We start from the raw sequence: 26,746 nt of genomic DNA, 5'->3' as shown, positions 1-26,746 counted from the left end.
CCTGGTTGTTCTTTCCGAAGAGGAGGATATAAACGTTACTCTGAAAAACCAGTCCCTCGATGTTTCAAGACAGACACTGAAAATGGGTAATTTTGGCTTTAATCTTTGTGCATCAATGCTAAGGGGAACACGTTTAAAAACATCCATTTGGAAACAAGCAGTTCTTTATTCATTGCATGCTCTGAACCACACACCCCAAATATGGCATAGGGCCATATCAAATGGGGATAACAAAAAGAAATAATATTCACTTTTTCACTGAATGCAGCAGAGAGCCTGTAGAAAATCTAATGAAAGGGTCTCATAAGGGCCTCACAATGCCCTAGCTCAGAACTGTACGGGTAGTCTTGATGCCCAATTTGCCAGAGCCTGTCCTGGCACCTGATGTCCTCTTCAGATGTAAATATTATGTATGTTAAATATCACCAAATGAACAGTGGGAGGGAGTTCTTCTGGGAACAGCCCAAAAATACTCACTTTGTTCCTTTTTCTAGCTGAGAGCATGCAGTAATTATGAGGAAGTTTCATATTTGAAACCCTCCTGATGCCCAAGACCCAAAGCACAACCTATGGATGTGTGGGCCATGGCAGCAGCTCAGCGCAGTGGAGCAGCACTGCTCCTGCCAGTCAGAAGTCAAACAGGTGCAGGGGAAAAACACCTCCCTGTGCCTAGTTAATACCTGTCATTCACTTCTGGTCTAAGTAAAAACTGGAGAACACACACAGAATGCATGGGGGACTTTTAAAAACCTCCCTATCCAATCAGGGTGAAACTGGCCCTGTTGAAGTCAGGAACCTGTCAAGATTTCATCGCTGCTTTTTGTTTGTGCTTGTGCATGCATGTTTATCTCTCTGCCTACCTTTGCCTCCTCTCTCGGGCTTTGTTCATTAAACTGATTATATTGGCTCTTTTTCCAGTTTCTGGGAAGCTCTTTTAAATCCTGTGCCAATATCTATTACACTTATAGGATGTTTTCCCCTCAGGATAAAGAATAACAGTTTGATTTGCGACACTGCAAGCCCTTAGGTACCAGAAGTTTATCACTTGGAGTTGTTTACTAAGTCAAAATCCGATGGTGACAGGTAGCGGTACAGAATATATTTAGGCCACAGGAAAAAGGCTTTGTAGGAGAGTATTTTCGAGGCCTCAGGTCTTTCTTTGCAATCTCAGACTGTCAACCATGCCATGGCTTTTCAATGAGACAGATGTCCTGACCTTGAAAGGGATGCAGAAACTAACACAAAGGAAATAAAAGAATAAGGCAAGTAACCAATAAGCTACACACAAGTATCCAACCCCATGGAAAATGCACACTAACTTAGAAACGTGAAGGAAAATACACAGTAACTTACGTTACATTATGTAGATAAAATAAGATTTACTGAATGCTAATTTTTCTCATCAGCATATCACTGAGTACAGAGGCAATGCTAGAAATGGTGATAACCATTGTGTATAAGTCCCTCTGTCTCTCACAGAGACCATCCTCTTAAACTTAATGGAAATGTAAATATAAAACATTCACCGCAATAAAAGTCTCCGGAGATAGAGTCTAAGTAGCGTGATTAGTATGGAAAATGCTTCATAAATCCCAATTCCAATAATCTCTGGTAGCATAAAGGATTCATGACTTTCTAGCAGAGCCTTGTTAATTCTCACTTCACTAATCTGTGACCTTGAAAATTCCCTGTCCGCATTTCAGTGAAGTGTTGACAGCTGAGTGAAATAGGGAAGTATTCCAGCAAGGGCTACAAGTGACAGAATATATCACAAAACAGTCACTAGATTTATAAAAAAATACTGTGCCCGACTAAATAAAATGAAATAACAAGTCTTCAATAAATTACCATCCACTGCATTTTGAAATCAAATAGCAGAATCTATCAATTAATTTATCACATATTATACTCTGCAAGGCTGCTGCCATAGAAATAAAAGGAGTTCTGTGTTAAGGACATCTGACACATTTCTGAGATGAAGTATCTAATTTTGCGACTAGTTCCTATTGACTGTAAGCTTTTCAGGCTGCTATTAGGAATAAAAATCTTGAAGTCACATGCACACATACATTTACACATATAAATATATATATATATATAGACCACACATGTTACTAGAGTCTTGTAGGTGCACATCTCCTGGTACCACTAATATGACTGCATAGTTTACTGAAGAGGTGCATAATTCTGTTTATGAGAGAGCGTGGGTAAGAAGACAAAATGACAAAAAAATAAATTCTGGCCAATTTTCCAGGCTCAAGAGCTCACTTCGCTTCTACTACCCCTGAGGGTATTTTGAAAAACATACCTCAAAAAAAAAAAATCCTTACTTTTTTCCAAAACTAGGCAGACAGCAACTTATGTAATCTCTTGCCAAAATATGCAATTGATCATAATTGGGTATTAAGATCTGAATTGTTAATCTCTACACCACCAGAATTATAAAACCCAGGGACTAAAACCATTTGTTGCCATTATGCAAAAACCACCACTATCAAAATATTAATAAAACTACACTGTCAAATGCATCAGCATTTCGATCCAAAATGGGTTAGTGCAGATGACATCATCAAGTATTCCACATCTAATTCTTTTTTGTTAATTTTACAACATCTCTGGCAATGCTAATATTCCATTACTGAAAGTACACCCTCCAAAAGGACCCAACTTGAGGTGCATTTCAGAACATTCTCCTTTCTACTCTTCTCTGCGTGGTTTACCAGTGAGCATATTGACAGATGGGTTACCCCTGTGCCTGACTGCCTCTGAGATCTTACAGAAGGGAGAGAAAAACAGAGCACTTGGAGCCATGGAAGCTCCTCAGTGAAGATGGAAGCAGTGTTTTCTTATACACTGACTTTCTGTACGCCAGTCCCAGAGAAAACACTTCAGTCCATCTCATCTGCACTCTCATGTGGAGAAGCCACCATTACCTCACCCTAATCCTCAGTAGCAGAGCTCTGTCAGTGGGATGTCCATGGGAAAAGCAGGGAAAGGGCAGAAAAGTAGGAATTTATTTCAGATTTCAAAACACTGAAGTATTTGAGACAGCGGGTGGCTAGCCTGAGCTGTAAAAGAAACACTGGCTCTAGGTGGAAGCACTGCATGGGAGAAAGCACATTACACTGTTTAGCTGAACCCTGGCACAGGAAACACACTGTTTCTTACAAAATTAAGGAAACGAAAACTAACCCTTTCTCTGCTTTATATGACTTGTGCAGGGCATCATTTTTAGCTCCTGCCTATTCCATGCACAGAAAGTACATCTAACAAATAATTACGCCTAAGTTCTCTCCCTCCTCACACAAGAATTCTGCCCAGTTCTGTGGTGCAAAATCAAAAAGCCCTCATTAAACTAGTCACAATTTCTCTCTTCAATAGCGGAAGAACCATTGAAGAACTTCAATAGTAAAAGAGCTACTTCTTCCTTCTCCCTTCAAGGATGAAATGTCTTGAGCACCTATCACTTTGTTACTATAATCCAAGTTACAAACCTTTGAAAGTCATAGAAGTGTCAGTATATTTTGTTTTAGTTCTCAGCCCATTTAAAAAATATATATATGCTGATATTTTACGGCAATAGTTCTCACATATTCAGCATTCTAACAGAACTTGAAGATATTCTAAAAGAAAAAAAAAATTAAAAGGCAACCAAACTTTATTTTAGAAATTAAAGATAAGATAGAAAATTAACATACCAACAGCCATCATGTAATCCCAGCGGTCTATGAGGCACATATTGAAGATCAGATGGTCAGATGTTTGCCCTTGACCAATGAGTGGAATGTTTCTCTCCAAATTTTGGGTTATTGCAGAAGTCCATCCAATGAGAAACCAAAAGACTACCAGAAGAATAACAGACAGCATCCTCATCACTCTCCCACCTGTCATATATGGAATACGCTGAGCTGTTCGGGACAGGAATACCTTCAACACCCTGAAAAATTCAGACAGTGCAGAATTAAGAAGAGCAGTAGTGTTACAGGAATTAGACTTTCATTTTATTTCGGTACCAGATTATTTAAAAAACAAATCAACAGTCCTTCCTCTGACAGTACATACAAGAGCGAAGTTTGGAACATTATTACTTTCATATTAATCATATTTGAATGGAACTGACTGCTGCCCAGAGAATGTTACACAGCAATAATATAAAATATTAGCTATGCTTATGCTGGAGACGCGCATTTACAGGCTGCCTTGTCAAGCTGTTTTGTACATTCCATCTCCTAGTGGAAGACTTCTGTCTTTGAAAGATGAAAGGTCATTTCCATAAACCAGCAACCTCGTACGTGAGGTTTTATTCCATTTTGATGCTGTCTCTTCATCCCCAATCCTGCTGTTTCCAGAGAACAAATTAACACATCTTAGATATTTTTCCCACTGAGTTTAATGCTGCTGAGACAATAACCCACCCATCATAGAAATGACTGTGGAAGGCACTTTGCTAATTAAAAGGAGTTTGATTTGTTTAGAGGTAACAACATTTTTTTTGAGCTAGGACAGAATCATCATAAGAAAAGCCACACCACACATCAAGCACTTATACCACATTACAGCTACTGAACATACAACACTCACTTCAAAAATAATTGCACCTATTATTAGGATAAATTTACTCTCACCAAGAACTGTTTAAGGAAATAGCACCTGCATTTTCTATCCATCACCACCTGCTAATGCCGAAAGAGGCCCACCTAGGAACATGAGAACAACCTAGATTTGAGGAAATCCCCTTGGGAAGAAGGAGTAGTTTGATTCTTCATGTAGCACAAAATATCTCTCTGTGCTGCCTGCACCACAGGATCTGCCAGATGCATCTTATGGAGCATTGCAGTGCTCCTGCCTTCCCTGCTAAGCTAACAAGCATGAGCACTGAGGAAAGGCTGTCATGGAAATTTTTATGTACCCAGACCATTAGAAGCAGATGAACTGAAGTTTCAAGGCTGTTTTAGACACTTGGGTGAGGAGTTTTTCAAAGTGAAGAGTTCAACCGTTTCAGCGATTTTGTCCTCCAAACTACAGTGGTTCCTGACTCCTGAGCATGTCCAGTCTTGATATCCACTAAGAGACAAATTATCGCTGAGGTTTTGGGATCGTGATTTTTTTTTCCTAAAGTTGATTTTTTAAATGCCCTTGTAAGCTCTTCAGTTATTTCAGTGTACCACGCATCAAGCCACCTCCCAAGACACTCTACAACCAGGCCTGGCTTTTCAGCAATACAAAATCACACTTCAGATTAACATTTATGCTTATATTTGTCTGAGAGAAGGCAGAAGCAACCAGTGTTGCATCTCAAACAACTAATAGAGCAGTGTCTTTAGAGGCAGAAGCACAAAAGGTTTTTTGCATCCATAACAATGAATCAGCATCTGACTACAAACAGCCTTCACAGTGTGCATTAGGTGAAGTCAGAGATCTGAATATGTTCAACATTATTCAGCTGTTTCCCTCCCAACAGTCACTCCACAGGGAGTCAGAGTTTTTGATCTTTCCATGTTTGATAGATCTACTGCTCTCCCTTTACAGATGCTAAGTGCCTTATGTTGGAAGCAGACTCCCAAAGACTTCATCCAGGAGAGACAGAAAACTCCACAGAGGAAAGTCAGGCCATTTCGCTCCATATTGCTCAGCCACAGCACTACTGTTCCAGGGCAGCACTGCTGAACCTTAGTTTTCTAAACACTGAATTCCTGATTTTTCTAAAATTAGGAAGCAAAGGCTTCCCTTCTCCCTGTTGTGAATGGTGGTCAATAGTTAGCTTCTCTGAAGGGAAGAAAAATGTATTGTTTTTTGTAATGAACCGGTAAATTTCACAGCTATAGTTTCTCATTTGAGAAAGATCTCATCGTACATTTTTATGAATGTTTAATTATTAGAGAAATCACACAAACCAGCTGAGAACTATTAGAAAGTTTTTGTATTTTGGCTCCAAAGTAAATTCTTGATGATTCTGCTGAAAGTCAACATGTGAGCCTATTCTGGGCATAATAGAGCAGAACCCATCAGATTTTTTTCAGTACTAGTTCATTAACTGCTGCCTGTGAGACAGCTTTCTAAGGGAGAGACATGGGCTGCTGTTACATTATTTACCTAAGCACAGTGAAACAAATAATATTTTGCAATACAGCAGTCAAACCCCCTCCAATTTGGATCAAATCACTTTTTTTTTTTTCCTCCTGTTTTTCACAAAAATAAGCATCCCCTACCACACTCATTTCTACCTTGGACTCGTAGGCTTACATGTAAGCCAACCTTTATGCTTCTTTTTTCAAACATTCTTTTTCTGAAAAGCTGTAAAAAAAGTTGGGTTAGATCACTAATGTTGCAAATCTCCTTTTCAGAGGTTGTGGTATAAAAGCAGTCAAGCAGAACACAAGCTCCCAAGTTGCAATTCCTTCATCCTCCTGCCACAATGTGAATCCAAAGCCTCATTGCTCTCCGCCTCAACACTGACTTACATGCTCAGTCTGCTCTCATCTCCTATGCGTTATTGAACATGTATCAAAGCAGAGACAACTGCCCAGGAGTTCCTCTCCCAAGGGCACATCTTCTTACCAGACTGGAGGTTTGTTATCTTTCCTCTGCCTCTGACTCATACAATCAAAGTTCACTGTAAAAAAGTTGAATTGCTGTAGTATGAGACCAGACTGCCTCAGCAAACACATGGTGTTTGATTACTGATGCCCTCTGTCAGTAAACAGGGAAATTCTTGATTCAAATCCCTGCCCTGATTTCCAGGTAGACAATGTTCAAGCCCCCCTTTTCCATTTGGTTAAAATCTCTATACTGAGTCAAACTAGCTATTGAACAAATAAAAGAGAATTCTTACAGGGAGGCAAGAAGTGGGACAAGTGGGCTGCATTGCTGCTAGGAAATCAAATATGGCCTAGGTCATCCCTGGTACTGAAGCCAACTGGCAGAGAAGAGGCAGCATCCATGCTATTGCCCTCAGCATTACAATTCAGCAGGGCAGAAGATGGAGTCCAAGTGCCCAGGAATATTCTCAGATGCTACTTAATTTATGAATATAGATGTAGCATCAGATTCAAGTTCCTGAGCAAATTAATGTTTAATTATGAGTATCAAGTAAGGCAAACTGGATAGACTTTTCCTCCTGTCCTGTCTACAGCCAAAATAACTGGCAGCACCAGTCAGTGCTCCGGTAGAAGCTCAGGGGTCTGTTTGAGACATATGACCTCTGATCTAAAGCAGAAGAGGAAACTTAACCATGTTCCTCAGCATCTTCAAGCTACAGTCCCACATAAAACCACTCTGCATATGAAATCCAGTTTTCTGCAGTGTTGTTGGATAACTGAACAATCATTTCCAGTCACATGTCATCAGCTCTGTTTAGGTCTGATCAGGCAGATCAGATCGAACACTGCAATGTGTTTTACCTGCTTTTCTGGAAGACACAGCTGCCTTCGAGCAGAGCTCTGACTCACAGACAGCTACAGCCAGGATTAAAGCTGATATGCAACAGCCATTCCTTTTACAGAGTAAACAGAAGGTGTAGCTCAGGCTGAATGGACTGCCTAGAGACCGTGGCATGTAACTCCCAACTCTGCTGGCTGCACCATCAAGTCTGGGGAGAATTAAGCTGCATGGTCTGAGGATTTTCATTGGGGTGCCTGGCTCTGTACAAATGGAGAAGGGGAGGGCTTGGTTGCAAACACTGAGAGCCAAGGGAAGCCCAGCAGCTGGGAAGGGGATCTGAAGCAGAAGGACAGAGCACACTGGTTCACAGGACTGTCTGGGAACACCAGCTTAGATACATCAAGTGAAGAACGTGGCTGCTGCTGTAGTTATATCCTAAGATGCCATGTGTAACCTTAGAAAATAAATAAAACCATATTAAATTTTCATGTCATATCAACAAAAAGATGGCCCCCAACCTACCACTGACTGCATAAACAGCAGGAACAACAGGTGAAGGATCCTGCTTTGACAGCAATGACCTGGCAGAGTTTATTTTTTATTTCTAGCATCTGTCATTTTGAGACTCTACTGAGTCATTGTGTCAAACTGCTCTGTTCCAGACTGGTGATTTTTATTATGATACAATAGCTACATCAGAAAGATAACAGGTCAAGCCCTTCAGAAGCATATTGCCCTCCTACAATGCAGGGATTATGTCTTATCTACTTTTCTGGACTAACTGTGAATATGCCACTAGTTACTTTGAGTTAGTAAACTGATGTAATTCTATTAAAAGTGAAAAGGTGCCAGTGGGACGTGTATGGCACCATGTTGATACAAAGGAGTGCCTACACTTCACACTTGACACACAGACACACACACATACACAAATACTGAGTGCAGGTATAATTTCCACATCAGGAAACGTGACTGAATAAAGAATATCGACACTTAAGGCCCAAGACCTCGGCAATCATATTTAGATAGACTCATACCATCAGTTTACTGGCTCTTGCTGGAAAGGATAAAACCTGAGAAATTAACAGCTTGCTAAGCAACTTCCCAGCTGAAAATGTCCAAATTAGTCATTGTCTGCTTCCCAAGTGATTTCTCAAGACCTCAGCACAGAACAAACTAGAAGTGCAGTACTAAAGAGAATACTTTTATGGGATGATCTTTTGCTTTATTGATTCTGACCACATCGAACCTGAGCAAACCTGGACTAAGAGGCATGACATGTCAACGGCACAACAACAGCAGAGCAAGACCAGCATCAAGTACATCATGTCCTATTCAGTGAAAATATACAACAACTAGAAAAAGAAGATTTGGCAATTATGTGAGTGCATGGATACTTCTAAGAGTCCCCATCTTGTGTGTAGCCAGAAAACTGCCACATATCACTGACAGCCATCAATTTATCTCAATTCCTTCACACTATGCATGCAACATCTTACAGTGCAGATAACAGGAAATCTCCCACCTTTTTACTTCAGAAAAGATTTTTGCAATAGCAAATACATGTCAAGAACACTTCCATGAAAGACAAACACTTAGAAGAATTGACTAACCTGTCCAAATGCACTGGATTTTGTATTGAGTAACAGAGCACAAGAGTGCCTTTGTGACCAAGAAGGCCAATGCTGGCATGGGGTGCCTTAGGAACAGCATTGCCAGCAGGTTGAGGGTGGTGATCCTGCCTCTCTGCTCAGCCCTGGTGAGGCCACATCTGGACTGCTGCGTCCACTTCTGGGCTCCTCAGTACAAGAGGCACATGGAGCTCTGGGTGGCAAATATGACTGAGGGACTGGAGCATCTCTCTTATGAGGAAAGGCTGATGGACCTGGGCTTGTTCAGCCTTGGGAGGGGATGACTGAGAAGGGGCCTCATCAGTATCTGTCAGTATCTAAAGGAAGGGTGTCGAGAGGATGGATCCAAGCTCTTCTCAATAGTGCCAAGCAATAGGACAAGAGGCAATGAGCAGAAACTGATGCACAGGAGGTTCCACCTGAATATGAGGAAGAAATTCTTCAGTATGCAGATCACACACTGGAACAGCTCGCCAAAAGAGGCTGTGAAGTCTCCCTCACTGGAGATATCCAAGAATCACGTGGATGCAATCCTGTGCAATGCGCTCTAGGATAACCCTGCTTGAGCAGGGAGGCTGAACCAGATGACCACTGAGGTCCCTTCCAACCTGACCCACTTCTATGAAGGCTGGTCTGCACACTGAGGCCACTAATGGTATCATAAGCTTGCTCCATAGTTACAAGGTAAACTATAGGTACCAATAGAACTGGAAATACAGGGAGGGAGATTGGGCTGCAGGATTGTTTCCTCTCTACTGGAAGTGTACTTGACTTCAAATCCTTACCTGGAGGTCTGTGTTTAATAAACGGCAATATTAATATGTGAAGATATCTAAATGGTACAATAAAAATTCCCAATCAGATTATTTTGTGTACTGAGTAATGAGAAAAGCAGTGCTGTTTCTGAAACATTTTCTGCAATGTTTCTGCTGCAAAAATATTTTCTGCAACAAATTATATTTACTTTCAAAAATGTGATTTTGAAGGTACAGTTTCCTTGACATCTTCCCTAGAGTTTTATAGTGATTTGCTATTGCAGGAAATTAATGCAATACAAATATATAATCTATGGCTAGAATAACAAGCTGTGAAGATGTATTTTACCTCAGTGCTTGGTAAAATCTACCTCCAGCAGGCAAAGAGACATGTCATGACTTCATGCTAACCTACTCAGCACAGTATTTTCCCAGATTAGTTTTAATGCTACACATATAAAGGTAATCCTACAGTGCTTGAATGAAAGTTCCCTTTCTGGATAAACACTGACATAATTTCCAGAAGTTTGAGCAGACTGAGGAAGGTGGGAGGGAAATCACGTGCACTTCAAGGAAAGGCTCTGGGTATTGGGAGGCAACAGGACAACAATAGATTTCACACTGCAATCAGAACCACTCATTCACTCACTCCCATGTGAGCAGCACTGGACTAACATTTTCTTGCATATTTAATAACATGGAAAAGGTCTAAAAATATTACTTGCTTTGATGAAAAATTATTCATTTGAAGTAGTTTTGTCTGCCAATCTGGAGGTAAGCCTGAAGTGAGCAAACAACATTATTTCTTTAAATATAGCCAAGGATTCTGACATTTTTCATGCTATGCATAGATTTTATTTTCTCCTTTCACCTGCAAGTCCAAATTCCCACCTGAGAGAAGCTCAATTTCCTGGTGGATTATAGAACAAAAAGCTTTCTTTGCCTGCAGCTGGTTCCAAGAACTGCAGCTGGAGTCTTTTGACAGACCAGCTGAGCTTTGCTTTTCCCCAGTGCCTTCTTGCCCTCCAGCTCATTGCCCTGATGCCTGCATCTGTTCCAGATGCCTCCCAGCTCCCATTGCAGGAGATACTGAAGCTTCTGCCTCTGTGTGTGTGTTGTTTTTTGAAGTGCTTTGGTTTGTATCATCATCTCATCCAGGTAGGTCTCATCAGAAATGGCCACTCCTCAACAGGATTTGCCCATCCTGAATGTGTGCTAATGGATGCATTAAGCACTGGGGAGCTGAGAGGTAAGAAGGCTCAACAAGGGGACTTTCCATGTCACGTAACTAGGTTTCAGTGATGCAGACCAAGTCTCCTTATTTATTAAATCCTCATCTGCTTTGTGCTAATGATCTCTTCTAATAAACCACTTACTGCACTAATACCCCCATGAATCCTGCTGAGATTAGCAGAACTACAGAGTGCCAGTGAAATGTCTGACACTCCACTGTCAAACACTGATGAGGCAGAACTGCTACAGAGCACACCATAAACCATTAAATAAAAAGCCCATCAATCTGTCCCCAGACAACTAGCAGTGACATGTCACAGAATGGTTAGGTTTGAAAGGGACCTTAGAGATTACCTCATTCCACCCTGGTGTCATGGGCAGGGATGTTGTCCACTAGACAGGTTGTCAAAGCCTCATCCAACCTGGTCTTGAACATTTTAATGTCTCCTCTCTGTCAACTACTTGGGCTTAAGGTTACATCAGGCAGAGCTCATGACCACAGAATCTGATCCCTAAAGTTCTAAAAATCCCAGGTCCTTGGGACAGGCACAAAGCCATCTCTTTCCAAGTCTGCTGCTGAATGGTTAACATAGCCGTCTCAGTACTTTCCTCCTGATGGATATGTTTAAATAACTACATCCCTCACTTAGTGAAAAATGAGGTCAGGTCCTCAGACGATTTTCTCCATAAGCAAACCAATCTTGTTGAAGTCTTTTCCTTCACTCAAATTTGTAGCGATTTAGCGACAAAAACTTTACTTCACATAAACTCAAGACTCCTGCCATTAGTAGTTTGGTCTAAAGATTATAAATCTTTCAGCCTATATAAGGTCTGGCTAAGTTAATTATTTGCATTTTAAAATTCATCAGATGGTTATTATCTTTTTTGCAAATCCAAAGCCATTGAGTTCTTTACCCTTATCAAAGACTTTCAGATCAGGCAGTACAAAAGATCTCAAGGTCAATATTTATCAGGAAGCTTACATTGTGAAAACAGATGCAAGAACTGCCTCCTGGTAATATTTTCCTACAACCGGTCAAGAAGGTTTTCAAGGCTTTCATTCCAAAATTTTCTTCACAGATTAATGTGGAGTGGAATGTACAAAAGGCAACCCCCCTTGTGAACCTAGCTCACAATGTTTCATTTAACAAAGGCTGAAGCTAGGATGAAAAAGTCCCCTCCTTGTTAGTGCTGCTCTATCTAACATTGCTCCTCTGCCACTGAAAACATTCACAGATTATTTCAACAACCTTTTCAGTTTTCAGAGGCATTTTCTAGCATCATCAATAAGGTAGCTGGGCAAAAGCTCATACCAAAGCTCATACTTTTGTTCTTAACATAGTCATACTACAAACAGGGAAAGTCTTGAAATGGATAAAACACAAATCCAAACCAAAGTAAATTTGAAAGTGGCTATTTATATTGATATAGACAGATCATGGTGCTAATAACACCAAGGTTGGGCTTCATTCCCCATGGGCCAGTCACTTAAGAACTGGACTTGATGATCCTCATGGGTCCCTTCCAGCTCAGAATATTCTGTGATTTTCTTTCCTTTCTTCTCCTCCTTAAGTTCACTGGCAAGCATTGTACTTCTGATCAGAGAATTATAAGCCCCACTTAAAAAAGACAGTACTTTTCCAGCATTTTTAATGTGGCCAGAAAACCAAAATACCTTACTCTTCTTAAGCTAAAGGTGGTAAATATTCTGATCCATTTGCCTGATGTGAAAAGTTGCAGCTTTAACAAAGATGTAGCAATCCACTGGAGCCGTACTATGTCTTTCACCACTTCTATAAATGTATTAGAATAATTAATTCAGCTACTATATAAGAAGATGCTAAGACTCTTCACTGGATCAAAAAAAAGTGAATAAACGTTTAGTGGACTTGAGTGAATTCACTCTGCTAGCAGTTTGTTACTGAGACACACAAAGCAATCACACGCAGACAAGAGATTTTCGCAGAGGTTCCTCTGATCCAGCTCCCAGCTGAAAGAGCGGAGACAAGAGAGCCCTTTGTTTATTTTTATACATTTGTGGGTCTAGCAGAAGATTGGCTTTTTGGGGTTTCCACTCCTCAGCCTCAGTGGCCAGACTAATTGTCAGTTACAATTGTTTTCAGGTTAGAAATACGCAAACAGAGGACAGAGAATGAAAAACAAAGGATTTGTTTATGTTACATCTGTGGGAAAAGGTAGAAAACTGCTCTTAATATTGTACAATAACTAAAAAGATCTGACTCCATTTAAGAAAATCAAAAGGCTCAGAAAAACCAGGGTAACATCAGTTATTTATTTTAAGGACTGAACTATATATCCATAGTATATTTACAGATCACTATGCTTTCTTTTTTGAGAACTGCACTAAACAGTAGTCAGTAGCTGAAGGAAAACAACCATAATTTCACAGATAAATTATTTGTTTTCACATTCACAGATAGACACCACATTGTTTTACCCTTTGTGTCCTACTTCACTAGTGGTTAATGTGATACTGTAACTGTTAGTTTGGGTGTGGTACATTGTGGATTTGAACAAGATAAAAAGCTTTCACTAAAAATATCTCATCCTTTACTTATTTTTGGTCCTAATTACATAGCAAGTTTCTACACTAAAGCAGAATGAAATGAAATGTGTTGCTATGTGATATCTTTTTTCTTATTAACTGTTTTAACAAAATTAAAACCTATTTATTAGTGTTCTTCTAATATTGATGTTCAACTATGCTACTGAATTTTCTAGAGCAGCATCTGAGATCCTGCAGCTTGCAGGGCAGATGTAGCTCTTCATTTCACCAAGGCTGACAACAGTTCATGGCTGAGATCCCTGGGACCCCATTAATGCACAGACCAGTACAGACGTTTGCACGCTCTCCACATCCACAGCAAGGAGGAGCTTCCCAACCCTGCTTTAAAGGAACAAATACATTTTGATTTACAAGATATAATCACAGAGTTTGGGTTTGGCTTTGTCATCACAGAAGCTTCAGCAACCTAATGATTTTTTTGAATATTCCACTTGCAGGAGATGAAAAGCAGGAAAATTGATTTCTCCTTGGAAGTCAATTTGTGTTTCCTTTATAAAGTTTCTCATGATGATGAGATTCTTGTGGATCTTCAAACTCCATGTGATGTCTGGGATTACCTATATTTGTAAGACATTAAAGATACAATTTTTTAAGAAACAATGGGGTCGGGAGACTTCTCTGACAGAAGTGTTATTTCTCTGTTGATCTACAGACTGCTGAACAAGCTCAGATCTGGGAGACAGCAGAAGATACTAGTGGGAGACATGGAGCAGACGCAGGAATCTGGAAACAAAATTCCTAAGAAACAGAAGATTGTGGAGAATTTCATGTAACTTCAAAATTCATGAAGCCAGATCAAATCAAGACCATCCTGCAAGAGCATGACACACAAATCAAGAATTAGGCATAAGCACTGCTACTTCTGGTACTTCAATGCACCTCATTGCTTTGAGGTTTTCCATTAAAAAAATAAGTCAGCTTATTGACCCATCAATCAGATTTTCTGAGTTTTCTCTTTGTCTTTTTGGGGGAGGATCCTGCAGGAGCAGCTGCACACAGTACCAAGGTGTCACTGACTGTGTGTCCAGCTGCATTTACAGAGAATGCTCAAGAGAAGTATTTTTCAAATAAATTGGTTTAAGCATACTGCATTGAAAAAAAATACAATATAAAGAAGGAGACTAGGAAATGATCTCTATCCATGAAGCACTGATTAAAGCACCATACACAAAATCTTTTGACACTACTCTGTCTCACAGATTTACCTGCAAGCACTTCCTTATCTGCTGTGCAATGACATTCTTACACACTACTTTAAAATGGCAATTCATTATTAAAGATGCAGGAAGCAAACATCAGCAGTCGAAGGGTCAGGAGCCTGTCCTGTCTTTGTACACTACAACAAGCCACAATTTTAATGCCCTTATATCTTCTGGAGTGTGTTTTTGCCCTTTCACTTTCCTCCTGTCAGAGTGTTCCGGTGCTGGAACTTACTGTGAACTGGTTCAATTGCTTCCATTTTGAATGACCAGAAGCATGTACATCTTTACATACCCAAATAAAGCCATATAAATGTTCACTTTTTAAACATATTATCCTCCTAATCTTATCACTTCATTGATAATCATAAATATACATTTCTTTTGAACCATGAGGACAGAGGAGGATACACTGAAAGATCCAGTCTTTGATGAGTTGTGCTCTCACTTCGATACTTTCATTGCCATGCCAGATAATTAAACATCTCAGATGTAGCAGAAAGAACTCGTCTTGACTATTTTACTTCCTTTAGGTGTGAGAAAGAGTAATAATCTCACCTACTGGACACAATCCTTCCCTCAGATCCACAATGCAGACTGCTGTACTCAGCAGAGCTCAGAAGAGGTGCTGGGTTGCCAACACCCTTACTGTAAGAAGCTAAGTTGATAGGAGTTAATGAAATGTGGTACAGAAAGACACATAACACATAGTGTAAGCATTATTTAGTTATAATATTTGTTTCTAGTTTTGTGCCCATTTTAATAAAACAAATATTTACCAATTTATAACATGATTGACAGGCAGCAGTATTTTGTATCAACTCTACTGCAAAAGAAGCTCTTTATCAGCATTGTGTTTCCCTTCCACTTGTGGAATAAATATTAACTTTATCTTCTGGTTGTGCTAGCAGGTATCATGGCTAAGACCTTCATGTGTATTTGAAAGGAAAGTTTATTCTTCAGCTTGCATGCAAAAGATAAGATTCAAACCACTTTTATAACAGATAAAATCAAGAACATCTCCACCTGTCACAAGATACAGCAGTGTCAACACCAATAGGAATGGATACTATGAACAATGTTAACTTCATTGAATAAAATTTCCATGCTACAAAATATTGTCATTATTAAAATATTCCTCTGTAAATGTGCACCTGGAGTAGCTTACATCAAATGGACTGAAAATGCTGGCAAGGGTATTAAAGCTCATCAGGCCTCTGGGGAGTTATTACATCTGTGGTTGATTAACTCACAGAATAGCCAAGGTTGGAAGAGGGAAATTGAGAAATTCTCTGATACAACCATTATTCAAGCCAAATCAATGACACCAGGTTACTGAGGACCTTGTACAGTTGGGGTGTGAGTTATTAAACTGTGTTAAGCATCTCCTACAGAGGGTAAAGCAAGAGGACAGTTGCTGGCATGGAGGAGCAGTGACCCTCTGTAGAACAGAAAGTCGAACATGAAGTTAAATAGCAAAGGTTTCCACAGAAGCTTCATGTCTTTCACTGCAAATTCCAGACTCTCAGGAGATACTTAACATGAAGGAACAACATCATATATGAATATGCCTCTAATCTATCAATATAGGGGTGCAGGTATGGCTATTGGAGGTTGCAGTACTACTACAGACCTCTCCTTGCTTTGCTAGTCATCTTATTTTACATTCTCCATTCTCAAAAGCAACAATGCCAAAGGTTCCTTCATTACTTCAAACTCCTGTCTTTTCTTCTAAATACAGATGACGCAGAGGACAAACAGACATTAGTTCATAACCAAGCTGAGAGTCACATGAATTCCTTGACAAACTGCCCAACTTACTTGTTTCCTTCACTAAGAAATTTAGAAAAATAAAACTCTACAGTAAACGTAAGCAGACCAAAATAGAATTGTTTAGGTGCTTTACTATGCCAAACACCTCTCCTGATGGAAGAACAAGTGCCTGTGTAAGAAAATGAAGATCAGTATATGCGAATCAGTTTCTCAGCTAAAGCAGAAAAAAATTCTGGTCAGAAAAAAGTCAAATACAGAAGAAAGAGAAGGATGCACTTCTTCACTTTATAATACCACAGTAACAAGACAAATAACTCAAAAAGCCCCAGTTGTATAAAACTGACACCTGATAAAATGCATCCCTATGGATTCCTGTGCTGTGATTAGCTTCAGCTTGACTTGTGCAAGCAGCACAGTGCACAGCAGTACAAAACAGCCCCCTGTTTTGGAATATAAAATAAAACATACATTTATAAGAGTTTTAAATTATAGTAGTCTGGAATCATTGTATAGCGTCAGCAATATCTGATGAAAATTTGATAAGCTTCCATGATCTATTGCCAGGTAAATGCTCAATCAACTATGTTTACTCTCAGCATGTGTGACAATCAGAAAAAAATGCTAATTAGGTTTATTGTGAGTACTTTTGAGGAAGCTACAGTTTCTTGGAAACTGGTTTCCAAATATCTGTCTGAATTTCAATTTTGTGAAAATAATTAAAGTCTCATGTCTTGATAGTTACTTGCTGGCCAAAACCAATCCCATGCAGCAGCACATTCCAGGGGCCCACTGGCTGGAAAGCAGCTTTGCCAAGGATGACTAGGGGATGGATGCTGGTAGACATCAAAATGACTATGAGCCAGCAGTGAACCCTTGTGGCAAAGGCCACGAGCCTTCTGGACCATACCAGGCAGAGCACGCTCAGAAAGCTGAGGGGGTGATCCTGTGCTCTACTCACCGCTGGTGGGACCAGAGCTGGGGCGCTGTGTCCAGCTCCAGGCTCCCCAGTACAAGCAAGACATGGACATCAGGGAGATAAGCCCTGTGAAGGGCCACAAAGATGACTGAAGGCCTTGATCACATTACAAGGGGAGAAGCTGAAGGCTGGGACTATTCAGCCTGGAAAAGAGAAGGCTCAGGGAGAAAACTTACCAATATATATAATTATCTGATGAGAGGGAGTAAAGATGACTGAGCCAGACTCTTCTGAGTGGTGCCCTATGTCCACATAACAGGCAATGGGCACAAACTGAAATCCTGGAAAATCCATGTAAACATAAGAAAAACTTTGGAGAAATTCAGAACCTGACTGTACACGGCTCAGAGCATTCTGATCCAGCTGAGCCTGCTCTGAGCAGGTGAGTTGGACTCTATGATCTCCAGAAGTCCTTCGCAACCTCAGCTTTTCTGTGGCTCTGTAATCTTGGTGCACTTGATATACAGATGTATAGATGGAAGAAACTATATTTTCTTGGTATGCTTTCTGTAACGAGCTTTTTAATCAGAACTTAAATCTTAAGATTTAATATGCTTTAGAACTGTATTAGTATTAAAAGCTCGGTTAGGAGTAGAAGCTCTTTTGTATAACTTGTTCTATGATCTTCTGAGCTTTGACTGAATGTTTTACAAGGTATCACAAATTATGCTCTTAGGGGCCCACTAAAGTACACATTTTAACTTTTATTTTTCAAATTTATTACTATATAGTACTGTCACCCATTCTAATGAAGAGGGCAGTGCAATTACTCAGACTCTTCTGCATGGTTATATACATCACTGCAACATACAACTTCAATAAATAAATGAAACATTCTCTTTATTTGTCATTCTGCCATAAAATACTCAAGTTAAAAAGCCAACTGCAAGAAACACTAACTCTCATCTTCTATGTTTTGTCTCACAGAGGAAGAAATAGCATCTGCCACGCTGAATTCCACAAACTGTTGTTTTCTGTTTTCACCATAAAATAATGAAAGAAATTATATTTTAAATTGCAGTCAAAGGTTTAGTTGTCAAGGAAAACAAGAATAATGTTCCCATTTAATGAGACACAGGAGAGCTAATCTAAATGCCAGAATTTTCAGGACAAAAGAGCAACAACAGTCGATTGCTATGAGATAGATAAAACTCCTGTATTCTCACTGAAACCAAATGTAAAAGATGTAAAAAATACAGGTACAGGCAATCTCCACACACGGAGCAATGAGACCCTATTGCCAACAACATGGACTGAACAGAATGGGAGTAAAATGCAGTAAGTTTGAAGCTCCATAATATGTACAAAGATAAACTAAGGGCAGAATCCCATCTTCCCTTTGTGGTCACATACACATTAGAAGTGTTGATAGCCATGCTGTTTTTCAGAGAGCAGTTATTTAAAAAGAAATATTGCAATTAGAGAGACATCAAATAGTGCTAAGAAATGCAGTGGCAATGACCCTGCTTCACAACAAATAACCCAAGGAAGAAAACAGGGGGAAAAAAGGAGGAATTACTAAGACTGCTTTTTAATTAAGAGACATTGACTCCAGTTCAGACTTGGTGACATCCATGCAACAAGAGCTAATTATGCAAAAAACAGATATGGACTCTGGAATATAACAAACAGCTTAAATGTGGTGTTTCATGTAGCATGAAGATGAAAATAAAACAAATAAGCCTGGTCTAACTGAGCATGGAGACAAAAAGGAACAGAACATACACTTTGTTTTCACTGAAAACAATCTTGATACATAATTTGGTTTCTGTATTCTATCTGATAATCTTGCAAATGACCTTGATGCCTCTAACTTTTCATGCTAACGATGAATGATGACAGACCTGAGGCTGTCCAGGGCAGGGCGTGCTGCCAGCTCTTCATACATCCGAGCCTGCTAGGGCTGCATCCAGGCTGCAAGCCCGGGGAACAGCTGAGCTTCAATGCTGACTGCATTCTGAGAAGACAGCTACAAAACCTGTCTCACTGCTTTTGATTTCCAATACCTTTCAGGGTACTCAGTTTTGCTGTTTTTGACAGTCTTGTGTTTATTCCAGAAACCCTTCTGGGATTTGGGATAAATAGTATTGTTTGGGTTTGCAGAATGACCTTTGTCATCCTTTACTACAGCCACTATGCTTCTAGTAAAAAGGTGAAGAAAACAACTACAAAGTTCACTCACTTGATTTATAAATATCACTTTTTTTCTTACAAAAAAGCCTCCCAGCTGAATTCTCAAGGGCTTTGGGTTGAGTTTTTGTTTGGCTTTGTTCAGAAGGCCCGTGCACTCTGGCTGGACTCCAGATGTCACAGACAGGACATAGTGGCCGCTCTGCGACTCTGTTCAAGAAGGTGTTAGTCAGCTGAGGGGTTCTGCATCTTTAGGAAAATGTGGCAGAGAGCTACTGCAGCTGGCAGCTGTGCCCTCCCTGCCACACAACACTGGATTGTGCCCACTGGGTAAAGCAGAATTTGTCTCTGCATGATTTCTGAACACTACAGAAGGAAAACAAACAAAACGCAGGCAACTCTCAGTTCTCTGTGGTCAATCTACCTTTCTCGGCACAAGCAGCAGGTTAAGTGCTTCATGGTGCCTGGAGTTAAACCCAGGCAAACTGTGCATGTGCAAGCAGGAGCACTGAGGTGGGGGCAGCAGGCACAGACAGTGGCAGCGAGCTCTGGAACATTTCAAAGTGCAGGATTTAATAGGAGTGGTATTTCAGACAGACAGCCCAAAGAAGGAGGGAACAAGAGAGTTTGTAACACACCTATGAGAAAGAATTTGTCTTGTCATTTGAGGTGGAGAAACTGAGCGACAGACCCGGTTGTGGCTGACATTCAACTGAAAAAAACTCAGGAAGGAATTACTGGGATCCCAGAATTAGCCCTTCAAACAGCCACTAGAATTTGTGCAGCAATTAAATTACCCAAACAGAACTTGGGATCAGAAGATCTGTGGGGCAAAAAGGCATGTGAAAAAATCTACAATAAACACTGTACTGCACCTGATGGTGCTAGACAAGACATCTATATTCTTCAAACATCAGCCACAGTGTTTCAAGAAAAAGATGGCTTACCTAGAGCTATGTCTGCTTAAAGAAAGACTGAAGAGTGACACAAGCCTGCCTTGTCTTACACACTGCACAGGTCTAAACCAGCAATGCTGCTGGCTCCATGGAGTGATGAATGAACCAACAAAGGATCATAAGATTAAGCTTAAGGTGATCTAGGGCTCACGAGTCAAAATGGCAGCTGAAATAAAGCCTAGTGCTCAAACTAAATGTACAGCTAATGTAAAATAATTGTAGTTTCAGAGTTAATTAGTGATGAAACATCCTATAAGTTGGCAAGTTAAATATACATATAGATAATAGATAATTGGAAATTACTTAGTTTATAGCTTTTACCAAAAAAAAAAAAAAAAAGTATGAAATAAGAGGATAATATCATGCCTCATTCTTGGTCTTGCTCAGCTTTGGAGAGGCAAGGAACAAACAACTGAGGAACATTCTGGCAGAACACAGCACATTCATAAGAGTCCAAATGACCTATGGTTTTACGGTGATTTATGCTGCTTGCCACAGGGCAATAGCTTAAACAGAGAGAGTCACTTGGTGCAGACACAAACAAGCAAGGAAGGAGATAGTTCTGGTTCTTCACAAGGCAAATAAAGTCAGCTAAATATGCAACTCTGCCTCTGTAGGGCTAAATACAAATATGAATTAGAAAGAAATATTTGGGTGCCCTAACCAGGGAAAACCTGAAGGACATGGACTAGGCCAATGCTAAGGCAACTGTGCAATAGTCTCATCTTCAAAAGACATTACAGGTGTGGCACAGAAATGCTGTATTAGCCAAAAAGCACACCAGCAGCAAGACTGGAAGTATCATCCCTATGTTAGTGAGATGCACACCTCAGCTATTTGTTAAGAGTTAGGGTTTTTTTCAGTTTGGCCTCAAATTGTGCCAAGGGAGGTTTCGATTGAATATTAGGAAAAATTTCCTCGTGGAAAGGATTGTCAGGCATTGGACAGGGGAAGTGGTTGAGTCACCAACCCTGGAGGTATTTAAAACGTGTAAGTGTGGCATGCAAGAACACAGTTTAGTGGTGAGCCTGCCAGTGTTAAGTTTATAGTTGGTCTCAATGATTTTACAGCTATTTTTCAACATAAATGATTCTATGATTCTGTGTTTGGCACACTGCTGCAGGTTTTTACAACTTTTAGGTATCCACATGATGTTGTATCTTGGAAAAAAATCAAAATAGCATTTGTTTGGGTAGTCCTGCCCCATGCTTTTATGCATGGCACATACTCACATTCTCCTTTGGGCAAGTTTATCTTTGAAAGTTTCAGCCAGAAACACAAAAGCCACTTGTTAGCACAAAAATTATTCAGGAAGAACTCCAGGACAGTTATAATAGTTTTCCAAGGTCCTAGGAATCTTTGATGAGATTTAAGAGTTCTGAGCAAAGATAAATACCAGAATGCCACATGAGAGAAACAGCAAGCACAGAAACAAAGTTAAAAGACAAGTATAAATAGTCAGTGGGCATCACAATCATGTTTGCCACCCAAATTAAAAAGAGCATGAAAACACAGAATGGTCAACATGGATTTTGTGCCTTGCTCAACATCTGTGGTCCTGATGGTGCAGCTGCGCAGCACATGAGTGCAAATCCCAATAAAGAATGCAAAAAACAGTAGGAGTTTGTTGATTGGGCTTTCAGACTTCAGGCAACATCTTAGGAAGCAAACCAACTGTGCACCAGCCAATATTTCTGAGGTTACACACTGACAAAATTTCATTACAAGAGGCTGAGCCAGAGACAAAACTGAGCATTACTCAGTAAATGTTCTTTCAAACCCCTACATTTCCATACATTCCTACATGGCAAACCAGCCAGTGTCTCTTTTTCCTGGGTACAACTATGTCATGGTTTACCCATCAACACAAATGGGCTTTTGCTCCTCACAGGCCAATGGCAGCTGACACTCACCAGAAACCATCAATTGCTACTTTAACACAAGTTTGACAATCCCCTTACAAGGATCCCAGAGCAGCACAGGCCATTTTCTCAACTAGCAAAGTATCATTTCCAACTTGAATAGAAACCTAGAACTGAGATTTGGTCATTGCAGCCACATTCTCCAAAGCATTTGGAAAAGTGCGGAGGAGCAAAGTCCAGAGCTGGATTATGTTAATCCGATTTAAAAGAAAAAAAAAACCTGTCCAGTCTAAGATAGAAGGCAGACTTATTGCTGAGGCAAGATCCTGCTTAAAGCAATTAAGGCTTTTACTAAGGGATGACTAGGACAGTGTAATTCCAGCTCTTTTATCAGTTTCAAGCCTCAGAGCACAATATGGAGTTTTGTTCAAAGCCAACGAGAGAGTAATTTCTGAGGTGCTAGAGAAATATCTCAGGAATATATGATGGTCATCTACAGACTGATAGAAACCATAGGGGAGCTAGAAAATACATGGTTTAAGAAAAATAATTAAGTTTTAATACATAAATTTAAAAAACAGTAGCATAAAAAAAAGTTCTAAACATTTGTCACATGCAAAAACTAGAAAAGCAATTCAAGGAGAAGAACAGAAGATCTGCAAAAATGTGATCACAAATCTGATTGAAACATCTGGAATTAAACAGTTCATAGATTTTTAGCCTTGTTTCAGTAAAACAGAGGTACCAATACGTGCTAATACATACCAACTTTATTGTTGCTAACCCTGGTGAAATTGCCACAGTACCTTCTGACACTCCTCTTTGTTTAGAGGCCGTGAATTTATGTAGTTTCAACTAAAGTATGATTTCAGACATGTAATGCCTATTTGCATTATTCACAAGTGAACAGCAGAAAATAATACCAAAGAAATGCTGAAAAACATCTATGACAAAGACCCTGATCCACATAGAGCAACAAGGCAGAACCAGTGAATCCCTGGTTGCCAATGCCTGACATTTTTTAGAACAGAATGGTGAAAACATGAATACATGCACTGGTAAGGACTGATACCAGTCAGAGAGGCTTAATGGTTGTATCAAAAGTCAGGGAAGGAGAAAAAAAAAATCTTAGTAAGATTTGTGGTCACAAGAGTGGCTGCCACTTCCCAACAACTCTGCGCAAGTCAGTACTGGAGGCACAGCCTGCCAAGAGCAGGGGCCTGCCCACCAGCAGCCCTGCACTCACACAAAACTCTAACCTCCCCTAGGCACACCTGAGAGGAGCAGGTGGCATCTCTCCAAAAGGCCAGCAAGGGGGAGAAGGATTTTTTTGCTCAAGAAGAACTCAGAAGAAGAACAGATGTTGCTGCAGCAGAGGCCAAGAGCAGAACATGGCTCCACCAGGACAGCTGTGTTGCCCTGAACCACTAGAGCATAGCACTGCTGATGGCTGGGGAGAGACTCAGAGATCCCTGAGTAATGGAGCTCAGCATTAGAACTCATAGCTAACTCAATTCACACATTGGAAATAGGCACTCAAAATTTTACACCGATTATTAACAGCTAGGATTTTAGATTTGCCAGAAACAGAGGCTCCAGCTTGAACCATATACAGGAAATGCAAGTAATGAACAGAGGCTCACAGTGTGCAGGGCTCAAGAGCATACAAAACTTGTCCGGTGCTGTAATACTCTAGAGCAGAAAAACAGTTTTAAATTTTAATACAATTTTCTTTGGTAGTAAATATTAAGTGAAAATGTTACAGATTAGTTCTAAAATGAATAGTTCAATACTTACAACTGAATTAATACTGAAACTTTCTACAGAGCCTACTTTGTATGTATTCCCAAGCTTCAAGCAGTCAAGGCAGCATTATCTTGGTCTTTCCAGCTCAGTTCATGGATTCAATATATTGCATGTAAAATTCTTAGAGCATCTCATGCCTCTTTCAGAAAAGCATCTATGAGCATAACTCACCAACATGCAGAGTGGTACAATGCTGATTTACCCCATGCATGTTACAGCAGAGCAACACAGTATTTTATGTCACCAGTGCTTGGTTACCACTGATCAGATACTTAGTTCTTCGAGAACATAATGGTAATTTTTTTCTTCATAGAAATCCAGAAAAGGGCAACTAATATGTGAGAATATTTGGTCCAGGGACTGGTTTCCCCAGTACTTAAGATCTACATTAGAGTAAGTGATCAGGAATAATGAATGTCAAAGCAGCTGCTACACTCCAACAAACAGTACCACTATATGTCATTTCGGTCTATAAATATGCTTAATATCTTAATAGATCTGCACTAGAAATAATGTTTAATTATAATTTTTATTGCATGTTTGTAAAATAAAGGCCAAGTATTGGACTAACCACTAAATTATATAGCTTGATCAGTTGTATAACACAGACCACTACATTTTTTCTATTGAAACTAACTCCTGCCATTCATAGTAGTACTTAAGGACAGAATCTTCCAAGGAATCAGTCGTGAACTGAAAGCAGCACAAAAAATTCTCATTGCTCCTCCAATGTATTTGGATTTTTCAATAGCTAAGCACCCTTCTGAGAAAAATGTATACCAGATTGCTCATCTGAATTTCTCTGGCTCTGGCTTCCAGCTACCAATTCTTATTAAACCTCAGTCCAATAGATTAAAGAGTCTTTTGTGACTACTTTTCCTCTCCCTGCTTGTTTATACACCACAGAAGTCGTCATCTCTCAATCTTCTTGCGGATCTAATAACCAGATTAGCTCCCACAGTATCAAGCATTTTCTCAGCTGTCAAATACTTTCTGAACCACCACCACCTATAGTATACCTCCTTTAAAAATGCATCTCAAGAATAGGACATACTGCATCCATATGAGTTTCAAAAATGTTCTCTCCTATTGAAAAATCAACTCCCTACTGATTAACCTTCTATTCTCCATAAATTTTTGTCTTTAAATAGTCCCTAGTTCTAATTTGCATTTTGGCTGCACTCAAATGCACCTCTTTGACTCAGACAATAAAAACATGGACATGGCAGAGATGTTTAATGCTTTTACTGCCTCCGTCTGCAACACTGATGATGGGCTAAGAGGGTCCCAATGCCCTGAGCTGGAAAATCATGGCTGGGAGAATGAAACACTCCCAGTTGACCCTGAACTTCTACAGGATCTGCTGCCCCAGCTGGATCCTTCTAAGTCTACAGGGCCTGATGGGATTCATCCAAGAACAAAGAGCTGGATGATTCATTGCAAGGCTTCTTGTAATGCTTTTTGAACAGTCTTTGGAATCTGGGGATGTCCCAGTTCATTGGAAGATGTCTAATATTGTCCTCATGTCCCAAAAAGGATGACCCTAGAAACTACAGGCTTTTTAGTGTCTCTTCAGTGACTGGTAGAATTCAGGAAAAGATTATTCTGAGAGTTATTGAAAGACACCCGAAGGACAACTCAGTTGTGGGTCACAGTCAACATGGCTTCATGAGGGTAAAATCCTGCTTGTCAAACTTAATTTCCTTTTATGACAAGGTAACTCACCTATTTGATCAAGGAAAGCCAGTTGACATAATCTTTCTGGACTTCAGCAAAGCTTTCAATGCTGTCTCTCCCAGACATCTTCTGCACAAGATGTCCGGCTCACATCTGGATAAACACATCATGTGATGGATGAGCAACTGGCTCATGGGTCTGAGACTGAGTGGAAACCTCACAGCTCTCTGTGAGGGGAAGAGGAGGGTCAGGCACTGATCTCTTCTCTGTGGTGACCAGAGACAGGACCCAAGGGCACAGCCTGAGTTTGTGTCAGGGAGGTTAGGCTGGATATTAGGAAAACTTGGTTGGGCACTGGAACAGGCTCATGGCACCAAGCCTGTCTAAGTTCAAAAAGTGTTTGGACAATGCTGTCAGGCTCATGGCGGGATTCCTGGTGCTGTTCTATGCAGGGCAGGAGTTGGACTTTGATGAATCTAATGGATCCCTTCCAACTCAAGATATTTTATGATTCCAGTAAAGAATACTTTTCATTACTAGACTTTCTAAAACAGAATTTACTATTTTGCCAAGCTTCATTATCCACAGATTTTGTGAGTAATCATTTTGTTCTTGGTTGTTCGTTGCAACTGAAAATGCTAAATAGTATCAAGCTTATCCTCATCGTTCCCAGTAGCCCACCAGAAGTCTCCTCTCCAGTCATGATTCTTCACTGACAATCAGTGTATGTGATCTGCAAATCCCTGCTTCCACTGTGATCAGCCCATCTGTGAGTCACATA

General features: G+C 40.1%; 1 protein-coding gene across 1 annotated transcript in view; it reads right to left on the bottom strand.

Moving 5' to 3' along the window:
* GPR158 (G protein-coupled receptor 158) overlaps nucleotides 1–26,746 on the bottom strand; it is a 194,241-nt gene that overhangs the window by 20,021 nt on the left and 147,474 nt on the right. The window contains exon 7 of the mRNA XM_040075372.2: nucleotides 3,699–3,937. Within this exon, the coding sequence (XP_039931306.1) occupies nucleotides 3,699–3,937 (239 nt within the window). The remainder of the gene's footprint in view (nucleotides 1–3,698; nucleotides 3,938–26,746) is intronic.

This window comes from Hirundo rustica, chromosome 1 (genome assembly GCF_015227805.2).
Source record: "Hirundo rustica isolate bHirRus1 chromosome 1, bHirRus1.pri.v3, whole genome shotgun sequence".
Classification (NCBI taxonomy): domain Eukaryota; kingdom Metazoa; phylum Chordata; class Aves; order Passeriformes; family Hirundinidae; genus Hirundo; species Hirundo rustica.
The sequence above is the reverse complement of the archived record's forward strand: the minus strand, read 5'-3'. Positions and strand labels throughout refer to the sequence as shown.